The 20335-nt window shown below is 47.0% G+C and overlaps 2 protein-coding genes across 9 annotated transcripts in view; both read right to left on the bottom strand.

Annotated features, from left to right (window-relative positions):
• Positions 1 to 20335, bottom strand: part of S100a3 (S100 calcium binding protein A3) — a 42351-nt gene that overhangs the window by 6555 nt on the left and 15461 nt on the right. The window contains exons 1-2 of one of the 8 annotated variants that reach the window (XM_030252482.1): positions 16196 to 16411; positions 13126 to 13852 (exon numbers count right to left, since the gene is read on the bottom strand). The exons of 1 other annotated variant lie outside the window; for it this stretch is intronic. The gene's annotated coding sequence lies outside the window, so the exon portion shown is untranslated. 6 more of the 8 variants (XM_017319509.1, NM_001355597.1, NM_001355600.1 and 3 more) reach the window with 6 other exon arrangements.
• Positions 4644 to 5905, bottom strand: S100a2 (S100 calcium binding protein A2). Its single transcript, NM_001195760.1, has 2 exons — positions 5798 to 5905; positions 4644 to 4850 (listed from the first exon to the last, which is right to left on the bottom strand). Exons 1-2 carry the CDS (start codon positions 5903 to 5905, stop codon positions 4644 to 4646), a joined length of 315 nt encoding a protein of 104 aa, NP_001182689.1.

The following is a 20335-nucleotide window of genomic DNA, read 5'->3' as shown; positions in this document are numbered from 1 at the left end:
GCCCACAAGAGTGTCTAATGGATAGCTAAAACACGATGAGATTGAGCTTGGCACTGCTTGCCTGTTCTCTTAGAACAAGGAAAGCTGAACCAGGGTGATTGCTGAAGATTTGAGCACAACCTAGGTTTCATAGCACAACCCTGGGCTCTAGCAATAACTACGAGTAAAAACGCTAGGGATTTCCACCATTTGTGCTTGTCTCCTTTGCTACCTTAACCTTTGGGTCAGTTTCTGCTGAACTCTGCACAGAGGCACATTAGTCATTTAATAAATGTTTGTCTGGGGCTTCTAGTAGGAGACCAGCTTACCCTAACCTCTGTCCTTGCCCTTCGAGGCTAAAGCCACCAAGATAAGAGTAACTCAGATAGTTTCAAAATTCACAGTCATATCACCACCTTGTGACCACACTCATACCAACCACGTTTCTTGGTGTCCTATTCCATCTAGATCACAGAAAAAAAGGCACAGTCCATCCCTAGCCCGGGGTGGAGCCATACAATAAAACGCTGATACGACAGGAGGTGGGGTTTCTGTGTTTCTCATCCCAACAGCAATTTCAGGAGACTAGGGGAGATCTGGCCACAGATCCTTGACAAGCAGAGTGATGTCCAGACCCTCCTCTGCCTCAGCACAGAGAATAGGGAAGCTCCTTAGTCAGGATTCAACAGTCTGGTGACAGTCTGACAGATACCAGAAGGAACGAATAGCCTCTTTAGAACGTCTCCAAGTGGGGGAAACCTCAGAGACAGCAAGGTAAGTCTGGCCCCAATAGCCCAACTGACTGTCCAAATCCAAAACTGAGAAGCCCTGCACCTATGGCACACCAAAAGAAATCAGAGGTCACTAGCCAACCACCTGAATGGGGGTCTCATCTCCCTGTGATTCAGGATGATGGGACAGGTACCTCTGAACCCTGTTCAGTTGGGTCCCCTCCAGGTCACACAAAGATGGTTTCTGGATATGGTTTCAGAAAGAGGAACAAGGCCCAGCCCACCATCCCAGTGTCCCAAAGGGATGGGGAGTTTTCTTATAAATGTGGGTCATGCTCTGACACTATTCCTTATTTTATGAATCCCAGCCTCTGTTTCCTCATCTGCAAAGGGCAGGATCACTGAAGATTAAATGGCCAGTGCTTTAGTATCTCGAGCACCTGGTCAGAAGCAGGGATCACAAATGGCTAAAGCTGCCTCTCTCAGCTTTCCCATCTGTAAAAAGGTTAATGACAGCCCCTTTGGGGTTACCATGAAGCTAAAATAACAGTGTGCTCATCAAGAGCTTTGAAAACTTCCCCGAGAATGTTAATTACTGGCATCATGATTTCCTGACCTGTACTTACCAGGTCCCTCTCCAACAGAGTGTTAAGAAGGTGGGCTTCTCTCTTTTTATTACCATGAATAGAAACTATTTGTCCCAGAGGCCTGCCTGGCCTTATCTCCCAGCCCTATATGAATGAAGGCAGATGCACTGAGAGCAAGTGGCTGTCACATGGCCTCTCAGTGGCTCCTTCCTCCTCTGCAGAGCTCTGCCTGATGTGCTCTACAAATGAGCCATACACACATCAGAGTTTCCTAGGAGGAAGCTGTGTCCCCACACAGCTTGGGCTTCTCAGAGCATGGCCCCTAGCTTCTGAGATGCCTTAGAGAGAGCAGTACAAGAGGCTAAACTGGAAGCTGAAACATTCTTAAGATGTAGTTCAGAATTCCCAGGAGCATGCTTGTGGGCAAACACACACACACACACACACACACACACACACACACTCATGCTCTTCGAGTTGTGTCCAGGCCCCATCTGAAATCCAGCATCCTTTTATTGTTTTGTTCTTTAAACCTACAGCACACCATCCACTACACTATATTCATTGATTCCTGATCACACATGGCTGTTATACTCAGTGACCATACTCTAGTTAGAAGGCAGAGTGAAGATGAGACGTGAAAAGCTTTTTCCTCAAGAGCCTTTGTCTTATTGATATGGCAGTAGTGACCTCTCTATGCAGGGTTTTACCTGTATCTTTGAGAGCTTAGCTATGTAATATGGCTACTTTAGCTGGGTATGTTAACAACTTGGAGGAAAAAAAGGTTGGTTTTTTTTTTTAAGTAAAATAATAGATGGTGATGGTGATGGTGATGGTGGTGGTGGTGATGATGATGATGATGATGAAAGTCGGTGCTTTTCTGATTATTTTTTTTTCTTCCCAAGAAAGCTCTGATGTATGTGAAGGTCATTTGTAGAGTACATCAGACAGAGCTCTGCAGAGGAGGAAGGAGCCACTGAGAGGCTACAAGACAGCCTCTTGCTCTCAGGTGGTGCTCTGTCTTTATTGCACATATATGGCTGGCAGACAAGGCCAAGGCAGGGTCTATCCAGGACAAAGGGTCTTTTTCATGGTGATAAAAGAGAGAAGCCCACATTCTTGACACCCTGTTGGAGGGAGATCCAGTAAGCTAAATGTCTTAGCTAGGATTTCTATTGCTGCGATGGAACACCATGACTGAAAAGCAAGTTAAGGAGGAAAGGGTTTATTGGGCTTACACTTCCACATCATAGTCCATCACTGAAGAAAACTAGAACAGGAACTCAAACAGGACAGGATCCTGGAGGCAGGAGTTGATGAAGAAGTCATGGAGGGGCGCTGCTTACTGGCTCATTTCACATAGCCTGCTCAGCCAGCTTCTTATAAAACCTAGGACCACCAACCCAGAAGAGGGCCCACTCACATGAGCTGGGCCCTCCCCCATCAATCACTAATTAAGAAAATGCCCTGCAGGCCTGCCCACAGCCTGATCTTATGGAGATGTTTTCTCAATCAAGGCTCCTTCCTCTCTGATGACTACAGTTTGTATCAAGTTGACATAAATCTAGCCAGCACACTGACAGTTCTGAGCTCCAGGAAAACAACCAGCACCAAGTGCAAAGCTGACAGAGCACCCTTGAGTAACTGTAGCCTCAATTTCCATCTACAACTGCCTGAGACACCCCAAGTAAGATTCCCCAAACTCTTCCCAACCTACCCACAGAACCATGAGAGATATAAATGTATGTTTCCAGCCACCATATTTTGGAGTGGTTCATTATACAGCAACAGACAGCTAGTAGGGCATCTATAAGTCACTGAACCAAACTTGAACTGTCCACCAAGAAGTCTAACCACATGGACATTCAAATGTTAATTTAGTTAAGGTATTGCAGGTCAAGCCTCGATTAACTTCTGAATGCTGTGTAAGTGGTAGAAAAGCCAGTAGCTATAAAGATCAATCAAGAGTAATAACTTAAAAGATGAAATTGGATGGAGGTAAAAGTGAAATATAGGGCTTAGAGTCTATAGGATGGAAAGCTGGTGGCCCTTGTCACGGTACAGCAAGCCATGTGTTCAAACTGTCACCTGATATACTTTAGAATGCAGAATATGTGGCAACTTAAGTGACAGCCTTAGGAAAAAAACGGTAGAAACCATAAGGATTTTTGGTTTGAGCCTGGCTCCTAAGGGGTTTTATCAGAGATCGAGAAGGAGGGAGTAAACTCAAAACTGAGCTAACCCACTTGAAAGCAGATAGGAAAAAAGGTTTTCTAAAAACAAGCACAGTGCCTAGGGCCTGTGATCTGCAAATGAATCCTAAGGAAACTGCAGAGCAGGTGAGGGTAACAACTCCTTCCCCACCCCTACCCCCATCCCCACCCCCACCCCCACCCCCACCCCAAGTAGCTCTCAGGATCTCTGGCCCTTTACAGCCTTCAGTGTCAGGGTTTGTGCTATGTTCTGGGATTGTATCCTCCCTTCTGTGAAGTTAGAATTAGTGGAGGGGTAGATAAAATGATTGTAGTTGTAGGTGGGTTTTATATTTTTTGTGTGTGCTGCCCCTGCCCCTGCCCCTGCCCCTGCCCCTGCCCCTGCCCCTGCCCCTGCCCCTGCCCCTGCCCCTGCCCCTGCCCCTGCCTCCTGAGTACTGGGATAAAGGTTGCACCACCATGCCACCAACCTTCCTTTGTCTTGTTTTGTCTTGTCTTGTCTTGTCTTGTCTTGTCTTGTCTTGTCTTGTCTTGTCTTGTCTTGTCTTGTTTTGTTTTGTTTTGAGTCAGGGTATCTCTGTGTAACAGCCCTGGCTGTTCTAGAGTTTGCTTTATATACCACACTGGCCTTGAACTCACAGCGATCCACCTGCTTCTGCCACCCTAGTGCTGGGATTAAAAATCTGCACTGCCACACCCAGCTCCCAATCTTCCTTTTTAAAATACCTTTCTTAACCAAATAAAATGTTACCAGCCTACCTCAATTCCCAAAATTTCATTCATGTGAAATCCCAAAGAGTAGAACCTTTGAGGCCAAGCAGTAGTGGCACACGCCTTTAATCCCAGCACTTGGGAGGCAGAGGCAGGCGGATTTCTGAGTTCAAGGCCAGCCTGGTCTACAGAGTACTTTCCAGGACAGCCAGGGCTACATAGAGAAACCCTGCCTCCAAAAACCTAAAAAAAAAAAAAAAAAAAAGAGTAGAACCTTTGGCCTCAGAAAGTTGGGGTACAGTACGGAAGGTGTTAGAAACCAGGATCTCCTCTGTTCCCAGGCCTTTAACTGACCCAGTCAAGGCACAAGGCATCACTGAGCCATTATAATACTCTCCACCAGCAAACTAACAAAAGTTTATTTAATACAAACTTAAAAAGATAGAGAGTTGTTTCAACCAAGAGATCCACGGCAGGTAGTGGAGCGCTGGGGACCCCTCAAGGAAGTTATTAAACCAGATAGCAGAATCCACCAGAACCAGGGCATACATCCGGAAGTCCACCTGCTGGTCACTGTCCTTATCGAGGTTGTTCATTTCCTTCTTCACCTTCTCATCATCTACGTTATCCTGAAGGTGACAGGGACAGGAGTCATCACGGAGTGGGGCACTGCCCAACCCACCTCCAACACCTTCCCTGACATCAGCGTGCAGCTTTTATTTCCAAGATGGGCAGCCAGGTCTACCGTGGGCGGGAAACCCTTGTGAGGTACCAAGAAGGTCAGTAAGGAAGGACAGATAGACTTATGATGTAAGTGTCTCCAATAGGCCTACTGGAGTGTGTGTGCGTGTGTGTGTGGGGGGGGGGGGGTTCCTGGGTATTCCTCAGAGTATGAAGAAACTAATCTTTGCTAGGCCCCAGCTTCATCTTGATAATGAGAAAATCAGAGCTTCACTGCCCTCCCTACCCCCCATCAGTAGGATGAATTCAAACAAGACAAACCTTTCCATACCAGCCAAAACAATGAAAAAGAATTAACCCAAAATGAAGAAGGGGGGGGGCAAGACCTGCCTCATACATTAAGTTCTGAGACCTAGCTCTATAATTACCCATTAGTCTGTACAGGGCAGGAGACAAATTGAGAGGTCACAGCGCTTCTCTGGCAAATGCCCCAGGGTGTATGTCTTGGCTAGAATCCACTCTCTCTATATACATTCTTGGTTTGGCATATAAATGTGTAAAATAAAAAGAGAAATTAATGCCCACCAATAATGTCCTTGTGTGACCCATGGCCAGCTGCTACCTTTCTCTGAGTTTGGGACCATTCAACTAGCCAATTACAGGATTAGACAGATAGACTCTGGAGCCCCCAATAGCATTGTGCTCAAGAATGCTGAAGCCATCAATAGCCCTTTCACATATAGACCTAATGGGCACCCCAGGGACTGTGAAATGAGGGCTGATGGGAAATCCTCAGTGCCACCCTGGCACTGGCACTAGCAGGCACCTTGGAAATGAAAGCAGGAACAGACTTGCCCTACCTAGCCCAGGCTCCCCTCCTGGCCTGCCTCACTACCCCCACATAGCTCAGCAGCTCCTTACGCAAAAGCTCCTTTATCTCCCCTTTGTTGTGTTTGAGCCTCTCGTCCTCTTGACTGGCGTACTTGTGGAAGGTATAGACCATCACATCCACAACCTATTGCAGGTCACTAGACGCCTTAAGTCCAGTCTCCAAGGCCTGCTTCTGTGTCACCAAGCCCCTCCAGGAATGACAAGTCACCGCCTGCCTGCATTCTGCCCTGCAAGTATGGCTGTCTAAGGACGAGGGTCCACACTTCCACTTTACACTGTAACCAGACGTTAAACTTTCCTGTGCTGTGCGAGTCATCTAGAGCAGAACCTTGTGTCCTGAAGACCTATCTCTGAAGGTAGATCTTCCAGCCTGAGTGTCCAATGGGAGATGAGGAGAGGCATGAGAAGGGGAGGGGTTGCAGGATATCTAGAGTCTCAGTTGGATTCCTATCTGTGCCAGGAATGCAGAGCACAGATGTGTCCATGGGCTCCCAGAATCACCTGGCAATAATCATCAGAACAGCCCAGGAGTATAAGACTCCATGACGGGATCAAACCGTTCACAAACTCTAGGTCAGAGTCTCTGCCATCTTAAGCTCCCGTAAGCAAGAGTGCTTCCTTCTTCATACCAGGGACGCTCGTAGAGTGACAGGTGTGCCTGCTACCAGGCTGAGCTTTAGCTGTGTGCACAGTGCTGGTTCTTTGCAGTCAGGGCCTAGGCAGGATGTAAGTGACTCAACATCCTCTCCAACAGGAAGGATTCGGCTGAAGTTAGAACTGAAGAAATTAAATGGCCAGTGTCTTGTGGTCAGGCTAGAAGCTGAAGAGATACGGTCAGAAGTCAGGGGTCACCTCTTCCAAATTCCTCTAAGAATATTGAGTGGGTTCCAGAGTAAGGCCAGAGGAGGCAGTGTTGGAGTCAGGAAAGCCTCCAGCCTGCGCTGCCAGCCCTGCTCTGCTAGTCCCACCCTCATCTACTTAGAAAAGCACAGGAGGTAGCCTTGGGCATGGCTCTGCCACTACAGACAGGACTAGGGACCCAGGCAGGGCTAAGCACTGAGAGCCTGTCTCTCTGCCTTCTTAGTCCTAAAAGAATCCGAGACGTTGCAAAAGCAAGAACAACTCAGTATTGATTGTGACATGTCACTGTACAACCTAGTGTGACCTTGACCTCATGACTTTACTGCCTCAGTCTCCTGAGAGTGGGATTACCGGCCGGCTCCATTGTATCTGCCTCAAATTGGGGATTCTTATAGTTTTTTAATATTTTTTTATTTTTTTTAAGATTTATTTATTTATTATATGTAAGTACACTGTAGCTGTCTTCAGACACCCCAGAAGAAGGCATCAGATCTCATTACAGGTGATTGTGAGCCACCATGTGGTTACTGGAATTTGAACTCAGGACTTTCGGAGGGCAGTCAGTGCTTTTACCCGCTGAGCCATCTCACCAACCCCAGGATTCTTATAAAAACACCGCTCACATATCCATGACCTATTCCTAGGCCTAACCACCCCCCCCCAAAAAAAGTTCCCTAAATAGTCATATCTAAACTGAGAGACACAGAGACCTCAGACACAGAGACTGGAGAACAAGCAACAGAGTAAGCCCCTAAGCCCTCAAAGGAGAATGTGGGAAAGACCCTTCCACCTGAATCTTCACTGAGAGGATCCCTTCAAATGAGAGATCCCACCAGCAAGTCAAAGAAAATCTACAAGGACCAGGATCAAGATGGAACGAAGATAGAAACCCAAGTCCTCTACAGGACAGAGGTACTCACCAGATCAGATAGCAGAGAGACCCAGGAGGAATTAAAATGGTCAAGACACCCAGGGTAGAGATTTATATGCCAGCCCAACTGACCTCCAATTTGTCATTTTGGAGAAACAGAACTTGTCCTAACCTGTTCTTGGCAAAATCTGGCCTCCTTCCACCCCATATATTCCCTCCCAGGTAGCACTGGTCTCAGCACCAGCTGGAGGAACCTCCAGGCCCAACCAAGAGCATACCTGAGCTCATCTAGGCCCCAGCAAGAAAACAGAGGTGTGGTGGGAATGGGGAGTGTACTGGCTAGTTGTGTGTGTCAACTTAACACAAACTGGAGTTATCACAGAGAAAGGAGACTCCCTTGAGGAAATGCCTCTATGAGATCTAGCTGTAAGGCATTTTCTCACTTGGTGATCAAGGTAGAAGGGCCCATTGTGAGTGGTGCCATCACTAGGCTGGTAGTTCTGGGTTCTATTAGAAAGCAAGCTGAGCAAGCCAGGGGAAGCAAGAGAGTAAGCAACACTCCTCCATGGCCTCTGCATCAGCTCCTGCCTCCAAGTTCCTCTGGTGATGAACAGCGATGTGGGAGTGCAAGCTGTTTTGTGCAGGAGTACAAACCCTGACTAAGATAGGGAGCCTGGTCAGGGATGAGAGGAGACAGCTCCTATTCTGGAGCCTAGACACTCATTCCAAGCCTGGTTTTCATGTTATGCCTGTGAGTCACAGTTCCTTCCAGTGTCAGAGAATGCAGTGACACAGAGTGGGTGGGAACTTCACAGCCTGTGCTCACTCGTGTGTGTGTGTGTGTGTGTGTGTGTGTGTGTGTGTGTGTGTGTGCGCGCGCGCGCGCGCGCGCGTGCATGTGGAAAGAGAGAAAAACAGTCCTGACCACCCTTAGAAAACTGGCGTCCAAAAATACAGCTGGGGCATCCAGAAGAGGATGCCAGGAAGTCAAAGAAATCTTTTCTTATTGTTTTGTTTTGCTGTAAATGCCTGGCACCAGAACACCTCTTAAAGAGGTATTGAGGTGACTGGATCTGGTTAAAACTGCTTCAAAAGGAGCAATGGAGGTTGCTCTGCATCAGACACAGCTGCAGTGAGCAAGAGTCTGTGCAGAATGCAAGAGAGCACCAAAGAGGAGGAAAGGGAGACATGAGCTTCCTCTTCTTCGTTTTCCATAGAAGTGAGTGGCTAGGAAAGACTGCCCTGCCCAGAGTTGAAAACAGGGGCCTGGACCCAGCCATGCCCTCCCTCAGGCCCTCACCGGTCCCCAGAGTGTCTTCTCCATGGAGAAAAACAAACACTGTGTCCTTTAGCTGGGCCCAAGGGAGGGGTCTTCAAGGAGGAGCTGACTTTAAGACTTCGGACTCCGTACTGCCCCCTTCCGCTCCTTACCCCATCCCCAGTTGGGCACCGCCCTTCCTGTGGACCCAGCTCTCTTCCCCCTCCAGACACCAAGCAGCTTCTCTCAGCTCCCCCAGGGCAGGGTGACTCACCCGTGGTTCCAAGCCCAGATACCCAGGTGGTGAGTCAGCGGCACACCCTGCTCCCCGGGGCCAGAGCAGCAGCCGGAAACCCCAACCCACAAGCACCAGAGTGCAGCCCCTCACCTGGCAGCACCTAGGGAGACGCTGGTGTTGACGCTGCTGAAATCTGAAAGGTAGCAGAGTCAGACTCCCAGGCCTTTGCCTAGGGCTCACATGGCAACCAGCCTGCACAGCACAGTTAAAGTAGGTCTTGGGTCCTCCAGTGTCCTCTTCTAAACCTTTGCAAAGCCACTCAGTGTACCTCTCCTCCCCGGGGCCTGGGAGCTCCTCACCAACCTACTTTAGGTAGAACTCAACAGAAACTCTCTGGTGCTCACAGTGACTACCTCCACCAGCTGAACCAGCATCAGCCAGGTTCCTCTCAGAAACTACGTGTGTCTCTTCCATAAGGTGCACAGTAAAATACTCCATACTCTAATACCCACTGATTTCCAACCTCCCTCCCATCTCCCACCGTCTGAACACGGGTACAAGCACGCGGTGCAACCAAGGCCCTTGGCTTCACTGATCATCCTGGTGAGAACGTGCCCACACCCCCACATGGCGTCTCCTTCTGCTGAGATCCCATCTATGCTTTGAAGGCCACATAAAAGGCCTTCTCTAACCCAGCTAGAGTCAGTTTCTACCTGCCCTGGCACATACGAAGCACTCCTCGTGCCCTCCCTTCTGTCTTAACGTCTTCCTATTTAGGCAGATTCGCTGCCTACTTGCTTTCTCTTGCCCTCACTGCCTCACGGTGAGCTCACCGATGAATACTGAGTCTTGTTCATTTCTGCATGAGCACAAGACCTCACCCACGCCAGGTGCCTACCAGCGTCTATGACTGCTGACTGGCAGCAGGGGTCACTGGGGCTAGTGGGTAGGTAGGAGCCAGGGGGTCCCTTTTCTCGCTGCCTGAGAGCACACCACTAATAAATAAGTAAATAATAACTTCTCTTCTGAGTCCCAGGAGTGGCAATGAGAAGGGCTTGGAAAACAGAGCCTTGGAGAACTACAAACCCCTGAGGAGTGACTACAGGAAACTTCCTGCCACAGGGACCCAGAAAAGGAGCAAAGTTCCCAGAGGGCAAGGATGGAGATTAGAGGCTGACAAAGAGATTCAGCCTCACATTCCATCCACCCACTCCCAAACTCTGAATGCCACAAGTTTTACTGCAGTGGTTGGCTCGGTTTTGCCTATCCGGCTTCTGCCCCCTGGTGGTTGAGATGTATCATTGCAATTTAGTTCTTCGCTCTCCCTCCTGTCCACCAGCTAGCTGTTCCCAAGCCCCAGCCATGATTCACCAAGGAGGAGGCAGTGGTGATTCATCTCCAAAGAGCCTTCCCACACCCACACCTGCTTCACACAAAAGGGGTTTCCTGGACAGTCCCTGCTGAGAAGCCTAGGTGAACTGAACGGGAAGCCAGATACTGGGAACCTGTTTCAACGCCTAGTCTAGGATAGGGGAAATAGGAGGTGAGTGTCAGAAATGAGAGCCCGATGACTGCCCAGATCGGCTCACTGGCCCCTTTTCAGGGGTAGGACAGAGAAAAGAGGAATGGTCTCACTATCAGCACCCCAAGTGTAAGTCCGTGTGCTGTCGCTGACTCACCTTGCAATGTCGAGTAAATAGCACCACACCTCGGAGCCTACACCTTTTTGCCACAAGGATCATTTTTAGTATCCCCTGTACCCTAAAATAAGTTTTAAAGTTCTTTTTCTTCTTTTTCTTTTTTGTATATATTTTTCCAGCCTCGCTCACTCCAGCCATATTTATTTCATATATATGAGTACACTGTCACTGTCTTCAGACACAGCAGAAGACGGCATCAGATACCCATTACAGATGGTTGTGAGCCACCATGTGGTTGCTGGGAATTGAACTCAGGACCTCTGGGAGAGCAGTCGGTGCTCTTAACCGCTGAGCCATCTCTCCAGCCCCATGAAGTTCTTTTTCTTATCAAGTTGCATTAAGCCATTCATGATCCTACCCATGACTCTTCGGATGGTAGCATGGTCAGCGTAAGGGAACCCATGCCTTGCATTCTTGATTGCTATTCCCAAGAGGTGTGAGTATTCCTGTAGCTGGGGACTACTGTGTGCCAAGTGCTTTCCATAGGTTATCCCACCTAGCTCAGAAGACAACCCCCGGAAGGTGGAAAAACTCACCCTACTTGATAGAAAAGAAAGTTAGGGCTCACGGAAATGTTCCCACCCAACGAATAAGAGAGGGGAGAAGATTTAAAGATGACCTATTTAGTGGCGTTGATCTCCTGTGCGCTCCAACCGCCAGTGACCCCAGGAGTCCTCAAGGGTAGTTACTGCTGAGACCAACCTCCACCTGCCCAGCAAATTAGCCTCAGGTCTCAGCCACACTGGGGTCCAGAAGCCTGTCTTCTCAGCATTGCTGCTTCTGGCACCTTCTCCTGTGGCCTACAAATGTACTGTGGCCTGGACTTGAAATAAACTCAAAAGAAGCCTTTGTCAGCTCCCACACACACACACTCCCACCTTTCAGTAAAAAAGGTCTTATTCACTTCTTCATGAGCACAGGATCTCACCCACGCCAGGTGCCTACCAGTGTGCTCATGGCTGCTGAGTGACAGCACGAGTCACTGGGGGTAGGAGCCAGAGGGTCAGGGATCCCTCTCTTATCTCTATGCCTGAAAGCACATCACTGGTTACACTAGCAAATAATAACTTCTCTTCTGAGCCCCAGGAGTAACAATGAGAGCTTGGAGGACAGGCTTGGAAAACAGAGCCTTCAAACCCCTGAGGAGTGAACACAGGAAACAGCTCGCCACTGGGACCCAGAAAAGGAACTGAGCAAAGTCCCCAGAGGGCCATGATGGAGACTGAAGATGGATGAACCAGGCTTCCCCTGTGCCACAAAGAACACTACCATCCACCCAATGGTCCAAACCAGACACTTGGCTTCTGCCCAGTCTCCTGCTTCCTGCCCGCTAACCAGATGTCTGGTCAGTCTGCTTATTGTCTCTAAACAGGTCTGGACCCTGTCCATGCTGCTTTAGGCCTCTTCCAATTCATCTGGCCCTGCTGCAGGCACACCCAGATGCTCCTCCCACCCCTGCTCCTGGGCCTCACTCTAAACCCTCCTCGGCTCTGCCACCAGGGTACCTATTTAAAACCTCAGATCTCTCCAGATTAAAGGACATGGTGAATTAGAAGGTCAAGGGAATGCATACTATCCTAGGCACACTACCTTGCTGAGGCATAGGTCATACTCTTTCATGCCCCCAAACCTCTGCCCGTGCCCTGTACTCTTATGCAAAGCCCTTCCTCGGTGGAGCTATCCACCAGCCTCTTGGTTTATTCTATTTTTGGAAATTTTGTTTATTTACTGTTTTAGTTGATGTGTATGTCTGTGTGCCATATACATATGGTGCCCAAGACAACCAGAAAATGCTGTCAGATCTCCAGGGACTAGAGTTACAAATTGTTGTAAACCATTGAACCTGGATCCTCTAGAAGAGCAGCCAGGTGCTCTTAATCACTAAGACATCACTCCAGCCTCACCCCCTGCCTCTTAATCACCCTTTCTGCTCAGCTCAAAGGTCATTTCCTCTGAGTATTGTTCTGTCTCTATTTCCCAGGTCTCCTGCAAATCTGAGCACACTTATGCATGCAGTTAGCTGCTTCTCAGTGCCCTTCTGAAGCCTCTTACCCACAGATCTATAACAACATTTTATTAATGTTATAATGAACAGATAGATGGATAGATAGATAGTGATACAGATAGATATAGATCACTAGAAATATTCACAAAACCCTCCATCCCTTAGTGCATAGCACAAAGCAAGCGTTTGGTGGATGGTGAATGGAGGCTCAGGTGCTGTCCCTCACAGCCAATATCTTTTTTTTCCCCCTGAAATACCCTATCTCCTGATACACTCAATCCTCTATCCCAGGTCTGAACCTTCTGAAAACTGACTCCTTACCATTCTATGGAATTAGCTCTCTTCAGTGCTATGGGAAACTCCCTTCTTGCTGTGGAGTAGGAGCAGTTTAATACCCACCTCTTCAGAGTTCTTCAGAGGGAGCTACTGAAGACCCAGGATCCAGAACTCACTCCATGCCCTCTCTCCATCTCTCTGAGAAGACTGTGTTCTCTTCGTCCTCTCTTCACCCCTGACGCTGCTCCTTCCTGTCCTTCTGTGTTTTCTTCTTCTGCTAATGGTCCACCACCCCCATGAGGCCTGTTGTTGGGCAGCTCCCATCTATGAGGAGGTGTAAGATGTCACACCTCATGCTGTGTGATTTTTTTCCTTGGAGAGACATGAGTGAAGTGGTGAGTTTGTTAAGGTTACTCACTGGAACATGGATAGTCAAAGGCATTACCAAAAAGTCCACCCCCGCATGGGTGACAACTTGTGAAACTGCATCCTTGGCACCCCTTGCTCTGCTTGCAGGCAACTCAGCAAATCAACAGGTCTCCTCTCCCCACAAATCTTTCCCGATTCTACACCTCAGGGAGGCACCTTGTGAATCTTGTTTTAGGAACTTCCTGAGACATGAAAGTCTTGTGTACTGCTTTGGAGAGATGTTTCAATGCTGAGGAAACAGCTACACAGCTATCCATGATGAAGACATCAAGATCTTGGGGCTGGGAAGGTAGTTCAGCAGTTGAGAGCACTGGCACTCTTCCAGAAGACCCAGGATCCAGAACCCATATAATTTTCCAGGGGATCCACTGCCCTCTTCTGGCCTCCTTGAGCACTGCATGCACAGAATGCAGAGCCATACCTACAGGCAAAACACGCATACACATAAAATAATGTAAAGATCCTATTGGCCTGCACTAGTTACTTTTCCCATCACTGTTATTAAAATACCTAAGAAAAATTTAAGAGAAGAAAAATTTATTTTTGGCTAGTGATTCAAGGTAGAATAGTCCATTATGATGGGGAAAGCCATAGAAGCAAGAGCAACTCGGTGAAGATAGAAGGACCATTGGACACTGCTTACATCGTGTCATCAGCCAGGAAGCAAAGAGGTCAAACAGAAGCTGGGCTGGGCTATAAATCCTTAAGGCCTGCCTCCCTCCAGCTTGGTCCCACATTCTAAAGCTTTCTTAATTTCCTGAAGCAGCACTACCTGCTATGGACCAAGTTTGCAAACACATGAGCCTGTGGAGGACAGTTCCCATCCAAACCATTACATTCTGCATCAAGCTAGGTGGTCTCACGGCCACCCCATAATGTAGGACGCATTCACACATTCAGGACAACTTTAAAAGTCACCAGAGTTGCTGGAGGAATGGCTCGGCCCACAGAGTGGTTGTTGCTCAAACATGAGAAGCAAGTTTGGATTGCCAGAACTCATAAATTGCTGGGCACGGCAGCACACACATGTAACGCTAGTGCTGGGAGACAGAAGACAGGATTCTTGGGGCTCACTAGTCAGCTAGTCTGTCTAGTTGATGAGCTCTAGGTTCAATATGACAGCCTGCCCTGGATAATGAGTTAGACAGCGATTCAGGAAAACATTCAGACCTAGCCTCTGGCCTCTACATGTGTGCAAATGTGCACACACACACACAAGTATATACATACATGCAAACATATTTACAGTATATATACATATATACATTTTGTACATACATATATTATATGCACATATATTTGTGTATTATGTATATACTACTGTGGGGCAATGGGCTATGCACAGACGGCCTAGTCTCCAGTCGAGCTGAGGTTGTGATACCCGGTGAAACCTAGTGGTGGTAATCCCACCTACATGGGACAGAAGGCATTCCCTCACCTGGACCCCTGTCTCCTGTCAAAGTTACTGCTCCCACAGCCCCCACAGGAGAGGCTCGTGGCTAGTAGTCATGTAGACAATGTCCCAAACTTCTGACCTTCAGGCTAGACTCCTCCCAGTTACGTAGCTCTCTCTTTTTTTTAAGATTTATTTACATTTATTTATTTATTTATTTATTTATTTATTTATTTATTTATTTATTACATGTAAGTACACTGTAGCTGACTTCAGATGCTCCAGAAGAGGGAGTCAGATCTCATTACGGGTGGTTGTGAGCCACCATGTGGTTGCTGGGATTTGAACTCTGGACCTTCGGAAAAGCAGTCAGGTGCTCTTACCCACTGAGCCATCTCACCAGCCCTATGTAGCTCTCTTAAGCTTTTACTTTCCTTACTCTTCCTCTTACTCTCTCTCTCTCTCTCTCTTACTCTCTAAGCCTTTACCTCTCTCCCTTTAAGCTTTCTTACTCTCTAGCCTTTCTTCTCTCTCTCCTTTTCCCCCTTCTCTCCTCTTGACCATGGCTGCTCTCTCTCTCTCTCTCTCCCTCTCCCTCTCCCTCTCCCTCTCTCTCTCTCTCTCTCTCTCTCTTTCTCTCTCTTTCTACCTTCTCTCTTTCCCCCTGCCTTTCTACAATAAAGCTCTAAAACCATGGACTGTCTCTGTTCATCAAGGCCTGCTGTGCTTGGACGATGGGATAGGCTTTCTCCTAATGAGCAGTGCATAATCTCCCAACCTGATGGAAGGCCTTCCTGTGCAGTCAAGTCAAGGCCTGGACTAAGGACTCTCGCCTGCATGGGAACCTCTCTCCATTTGCCCTCTTGTATCTCCGGAGCCGAGAGTGTCGCTCCGGGGCCCCTGGTACCAGGAGCTGCCCCTTGTCCACCCCACCCCCAACCCTGTGTGGGGTCAGAGGCTTAACACAGCCAGATGCCCACCCGGGGCCAAGTGGAAAGTGTCTGGCAGTCCTCCGGAGTCCGCCTGCCCAGAGCACAGGAACTCTGGCCAGACGTGGGCTCTCTCCCTCCCCACTCTTCCCCTATACTCACAGCCCCACACACTACGAAAAATGAAAATAATAAAACAGAATAAAATAAAGATTGAAAAGTCCCTCTTAAACTCTTAAAGTTCCAACACTTTTCAGAAGTCCAAAGTCTCTTCTGAGACTCAAAACAAACCCTTACCTAAGAACTACCCCCCAAAAAACAAGTTACATACTTCCAGCAGACAATGATACAAACATACCCATTCCTAAAGGAAGAGATGGGAAAACGTCAAAAGAATAGCAGACTAAAGAAAGACCAGAATTCACACAGACAGATACCAAACCTTGAAACAAATGCACAACCCGTATCTGGGACTCATGACAGTGTCGTCTGGCCTCCAACAGGTTTGGACAGTCCTGTCACTCAAGACCTGCAACCTGTAGCATATGTGTGATCTCCCTTGGCCTGGCTCTTCTCAGTGCCTGCAGAAGTCCAAATTAGTGGCATCTCAAACATCCCGTAATCTCCATTGAAACTTGAGCTTCAACTTTATGCACAGCCCACTCAAGGGCTGCGTGCAGAGACTGTAACGTTGCTACACATTCCCTGACCTCAGCAGCTTTGTAGAATCTTGGTGCAAATTTCCATCGGCCCATGAATCTTGAGGTTTGTTTGCCTGCCAAGCCGTACTACATGGGAAATAGCACCACGTTTTTACTGCCAACTTGAAAAGTAGCCTGACCCACTTGGACTATGGCTGCAGTATCCAAGTACCTATATGACTTAGTCTGTGAAAATTTCCCTAGCCAGCCATTTTCAAGCAAAAAGCACCCTGAGGGGGCGCTTTCCTTTGCAGACCCTCTCCTTTCAAATGAATGTTTTCAAATAGGTTTTTAGTTTCATGCCCTGAACCCTTCAGTGAGTAAGGTCTTGCCTTTAAGGCACCATTTCTATTGTCCCAAAAGCAAGCTGCATGGTTTACCCTTAATTGTGCGTTTTGTCTTTATAATTGCAGCTACTTTGTCTGCAAAATCCTTATCTGCCCCTTCTGCAACTTTATCTTGGCTCGTGCTCCTGTGCACATTAAAACTGTTCATTTTCTGCATTTTTCACTCCAGAAATTTTTACCGGAAACCTAGCTAAAGACAGTGATCAATAACCATGTGACAACCTGAATGCTGCTCTGTCTGGAAATGTTCTCTACCAAGCAAAGTAGTCTATTGCTTCTGAATCCAACTTCACTCAAACTCTTAAGACTTCAGCCAATTCCTTTACCTGGGTGTATCATAAACAGCACCAAGCCCAGTGTCTGCTATAATCCTTGCTTTTTTTTTAAGGTATATGTTAGTTTGATTTGTTTTTCTTTGTTGTTCTTTGTTTTGCCTATTTTGAGAAATTTCATGTGTAGTCCAATCTGGCCTCAAACTTGCTCTGTAGCTAAGGATGATCTTGGGCTCCCAATTCTGGTGCCTCCACCTTCCAAGAACTGCCATTCCTAGCCATTCCTTCCCCTCTGAATCCTCATGAATCTAAATAGTGTCCATCTATCTATCTATCAATAGTATGCTCTGAGCACTTACCAGAATTGCTCAGTAAGCTCTGACTACAGAGTTCTAGGGCCTCTCTAAACCACAATTCTAAACTCTTCCACATTCCTCTTACAAACCACCACCAAAGACTTACAAACAATATAGTCAGTTTCATAACAGCAACAGCTTTCTGTATTAGTTATTTCCTCATCACTGACCAACCCCTGACAATTTCAAAGAGAAAGGATTCATTTTGGTTCATGATTTGGGTGGGTCTAATCCAGCAAGGAAGAAAGCATGGCTGTAGATGGCTTCAGGGCAGGAGGAACATGAGGCAGTTCCTTGCTACAGCGCGCCATCTAGAAGATGAGAGTTCATGCTGTCACTGTGGATGGGCTATAACTCTTAAGGCCCAGTCCTGTAGCCTCAAGTCCCCAAATAGACTCCAGGTCCAAAAGGTCTTGCAATCTCCCAAAATAGTGCCACCATCTAAGAACCAACTATTCAAATATAGGAGCCTGTGGGAGAGGATTACCATTCAAACCACAACATGGCCTCAGCTCCAAATTGCATTATCTGGTCCATGGTTGTGTTTGGGAGCCCTCCTTGAGTCTTTCTCTGAGCTTCAAAGGGAAGAAGGTGGGAATAATTAACACTCTCCAAAACCTCAACACCCAGATCTTTACCTTCTCAGCCTCTCTGTAGCCTTTTACACCATTCACCAGAGTCATTCTTCAGAGGAATGTGGTCAGAAAAAGAAAAACACTGTTTCCCCAACCTCTAACCACCAAGACCACCATTGCATCTCAGTGAAAACCAATTAGAAGGACAATGAAATGGACCACGTGAAAGTACTGGAGGGTGGCACACTCAGAGCCACTTTCCCTGTGCTTAACACAATGCATCTCTTCATCAACAATAAACAAGCAAACTAAGACATAAGATAATTGGAGAAGTAAATAACCTTGAAAATATAAAGGAAGAATGGGGTCGCTGTGGTTCAGTGGGAGAGCACCTGCCTGGAAAAAGCAAGAACCTAGATTTCATCCACAAAAGGAGCGATTGTGACCCAGGCTCTGATAACCAACGCCTTCTTGGTAATCAATAAACAAATCCTTAATATTTCATGAACAGCCTTTTTGAAGAAGCTCAGATGGTGTCAAATGCTTGCTTTTCACTGAAGAGCAGAAACAGATTAAGTATATAAAATTATGGAAAAGCAGGGCCAGTGAAAATGTTTAGCAGGTAAGATGCTCGCTGTCAACTTGAAGGTCCCACACAGTGGAAAAAGAGAGGTGTCCATGTGCACCATGCACACATGTGTGTACACAAATATATAAGTAAGTAAAGCAACAGGTTAAGTAATGCTAAAGATGGGAAGAACTCCTCCCCCACCCCTGCCACCAGGCCTCCCCCTCCTCAGGTCTCTCAAGGATTAGGTGAATCCAATCTTCTCTCACTGAAACCAGACCAGGCAGTCCTCTGTTATATATGGTGAGGGAGCATCCTCTTAGAGACAGGGGGCAGGAGAAATGGGATGAGGAACTGTGGGAATGGGGAGCAGGAGGGAGGCAACAGCTGGGTTGTAAATAATTTTTTAAAAAGAATGAAATATTTTAAAATGAGAAAAAGTAAAAGAATGCATGTAAAAATTAAATGTCAGTTTTATTTGTTAGAGAGAGAGAGAGAAACTACAGAGACAACTTTTCCCAGGATAGTTGCAGGCTGGAAGTGTTACTTAGAAAATCGTTCCTGAAATTGAAGATAATGTTGATGTCTTACTACTCAATTTGTTTGATCGTCTTGCTCTGTTCTGTCTTGTTTCATTTTGTTTTCCTTCTCCTTTCTTTCTTCCTCCCTTCCTCTTTACTTAGTAACAGGACCTCACTATGCATTGGGTAGCCTCCAATGCAAGCTCCTTCTGCCTCAGACTCCCAAGTGATGGGGTTGCTGGCACGTGTCGCCACATGCAACTGTCATTTAACAGCTTAACCATCACTCACACGAAGCTCCAGTTAGTCAGAGGTAAGTGATCATCTAGGAATGTGGTATGTCTCCGAGTATTAGGCTTTCATATTCTCTTCTCACTGTACTCCAAGTCAGAGACTCATCAGCAAATACCACATCTCAAAAAAACATTTCTCCCTGGCAACAGCTCTTCTTCCCCTTAAAGTGCTAAGGAAAACATCCTACAAGGAAACAGGCTTATAGACTGCTGTGACATTTGAGGGACTCCAACTGCTGCGGAAGCATCCAAACAACTTTTTTTTTTCCAAACAACTTTTAAAGCATCAGACTAACTGGAAATTTTGCAGAGAAGCAGTGAATGTGAGGAGGGGAAGCCAGAGACTCTGAACGCTTGTTAAAAATGCTAATCGATCTCTCCCAATGAGATCTTTACGTGAATTTCCTAATACTCGCAGCATGTTCAATGCACTTTTTTTGCAAGGATCCCCAGAAAGAATAGTAGACTTACTTTCTAATACCAATGAGTCAATATAACCTATGTTAAATGGCTGTCTCATTAGGATCTTCAAAAAATATAGATTAGCAAATGCTTTCACAGCATGAATTATTCAAACATCATTCCCCCCTCTGTCTCTGTCTCTCTCGATTTTCCATCCCCCCTCCAATGCTAGAGATAAAGCCCAGAGCCTTACACATTCTAAGCAGACATTCTACCACTGCCCTACATCATTGCCAAATAGTACAAATGTGCTTAGATGTCAGAGTTTTAAATGGCAATACATTTTAATTATACATAGCAAATTAAATAAGCCATGTGATTACTTCATAGCAGTTACCATCACATTGCTAGAAGGGCCTGCTTCCTCCACAGCTATGCCTAAACTTCCAAGTGTTCTCTGTGTTCATTTTGTAGTGGCAAGATAGACTGCAATTCTAACCTAGGTGGAACAGGTAACACACACTTCCTTTCTTTCTATGTTTGTTTG

Source organism: Mus musculus, chromosome 3 (assembly GCF_000001635.26).
Source record: "Mus musculus strain C57BL/6J chromosome 3, GRCm38.p6 C57BL/6J".
NCBI classification, from domain to species: Eukaryota; Metazoa; Chordata; class Mammalia; order Rodentia; family Muridae; genus Mus; species Mus musculus.
Note: the sequence above shows the minus strand (reverse complement) of the source record. Positions and strands in the feature narration are given on the sequence as shown.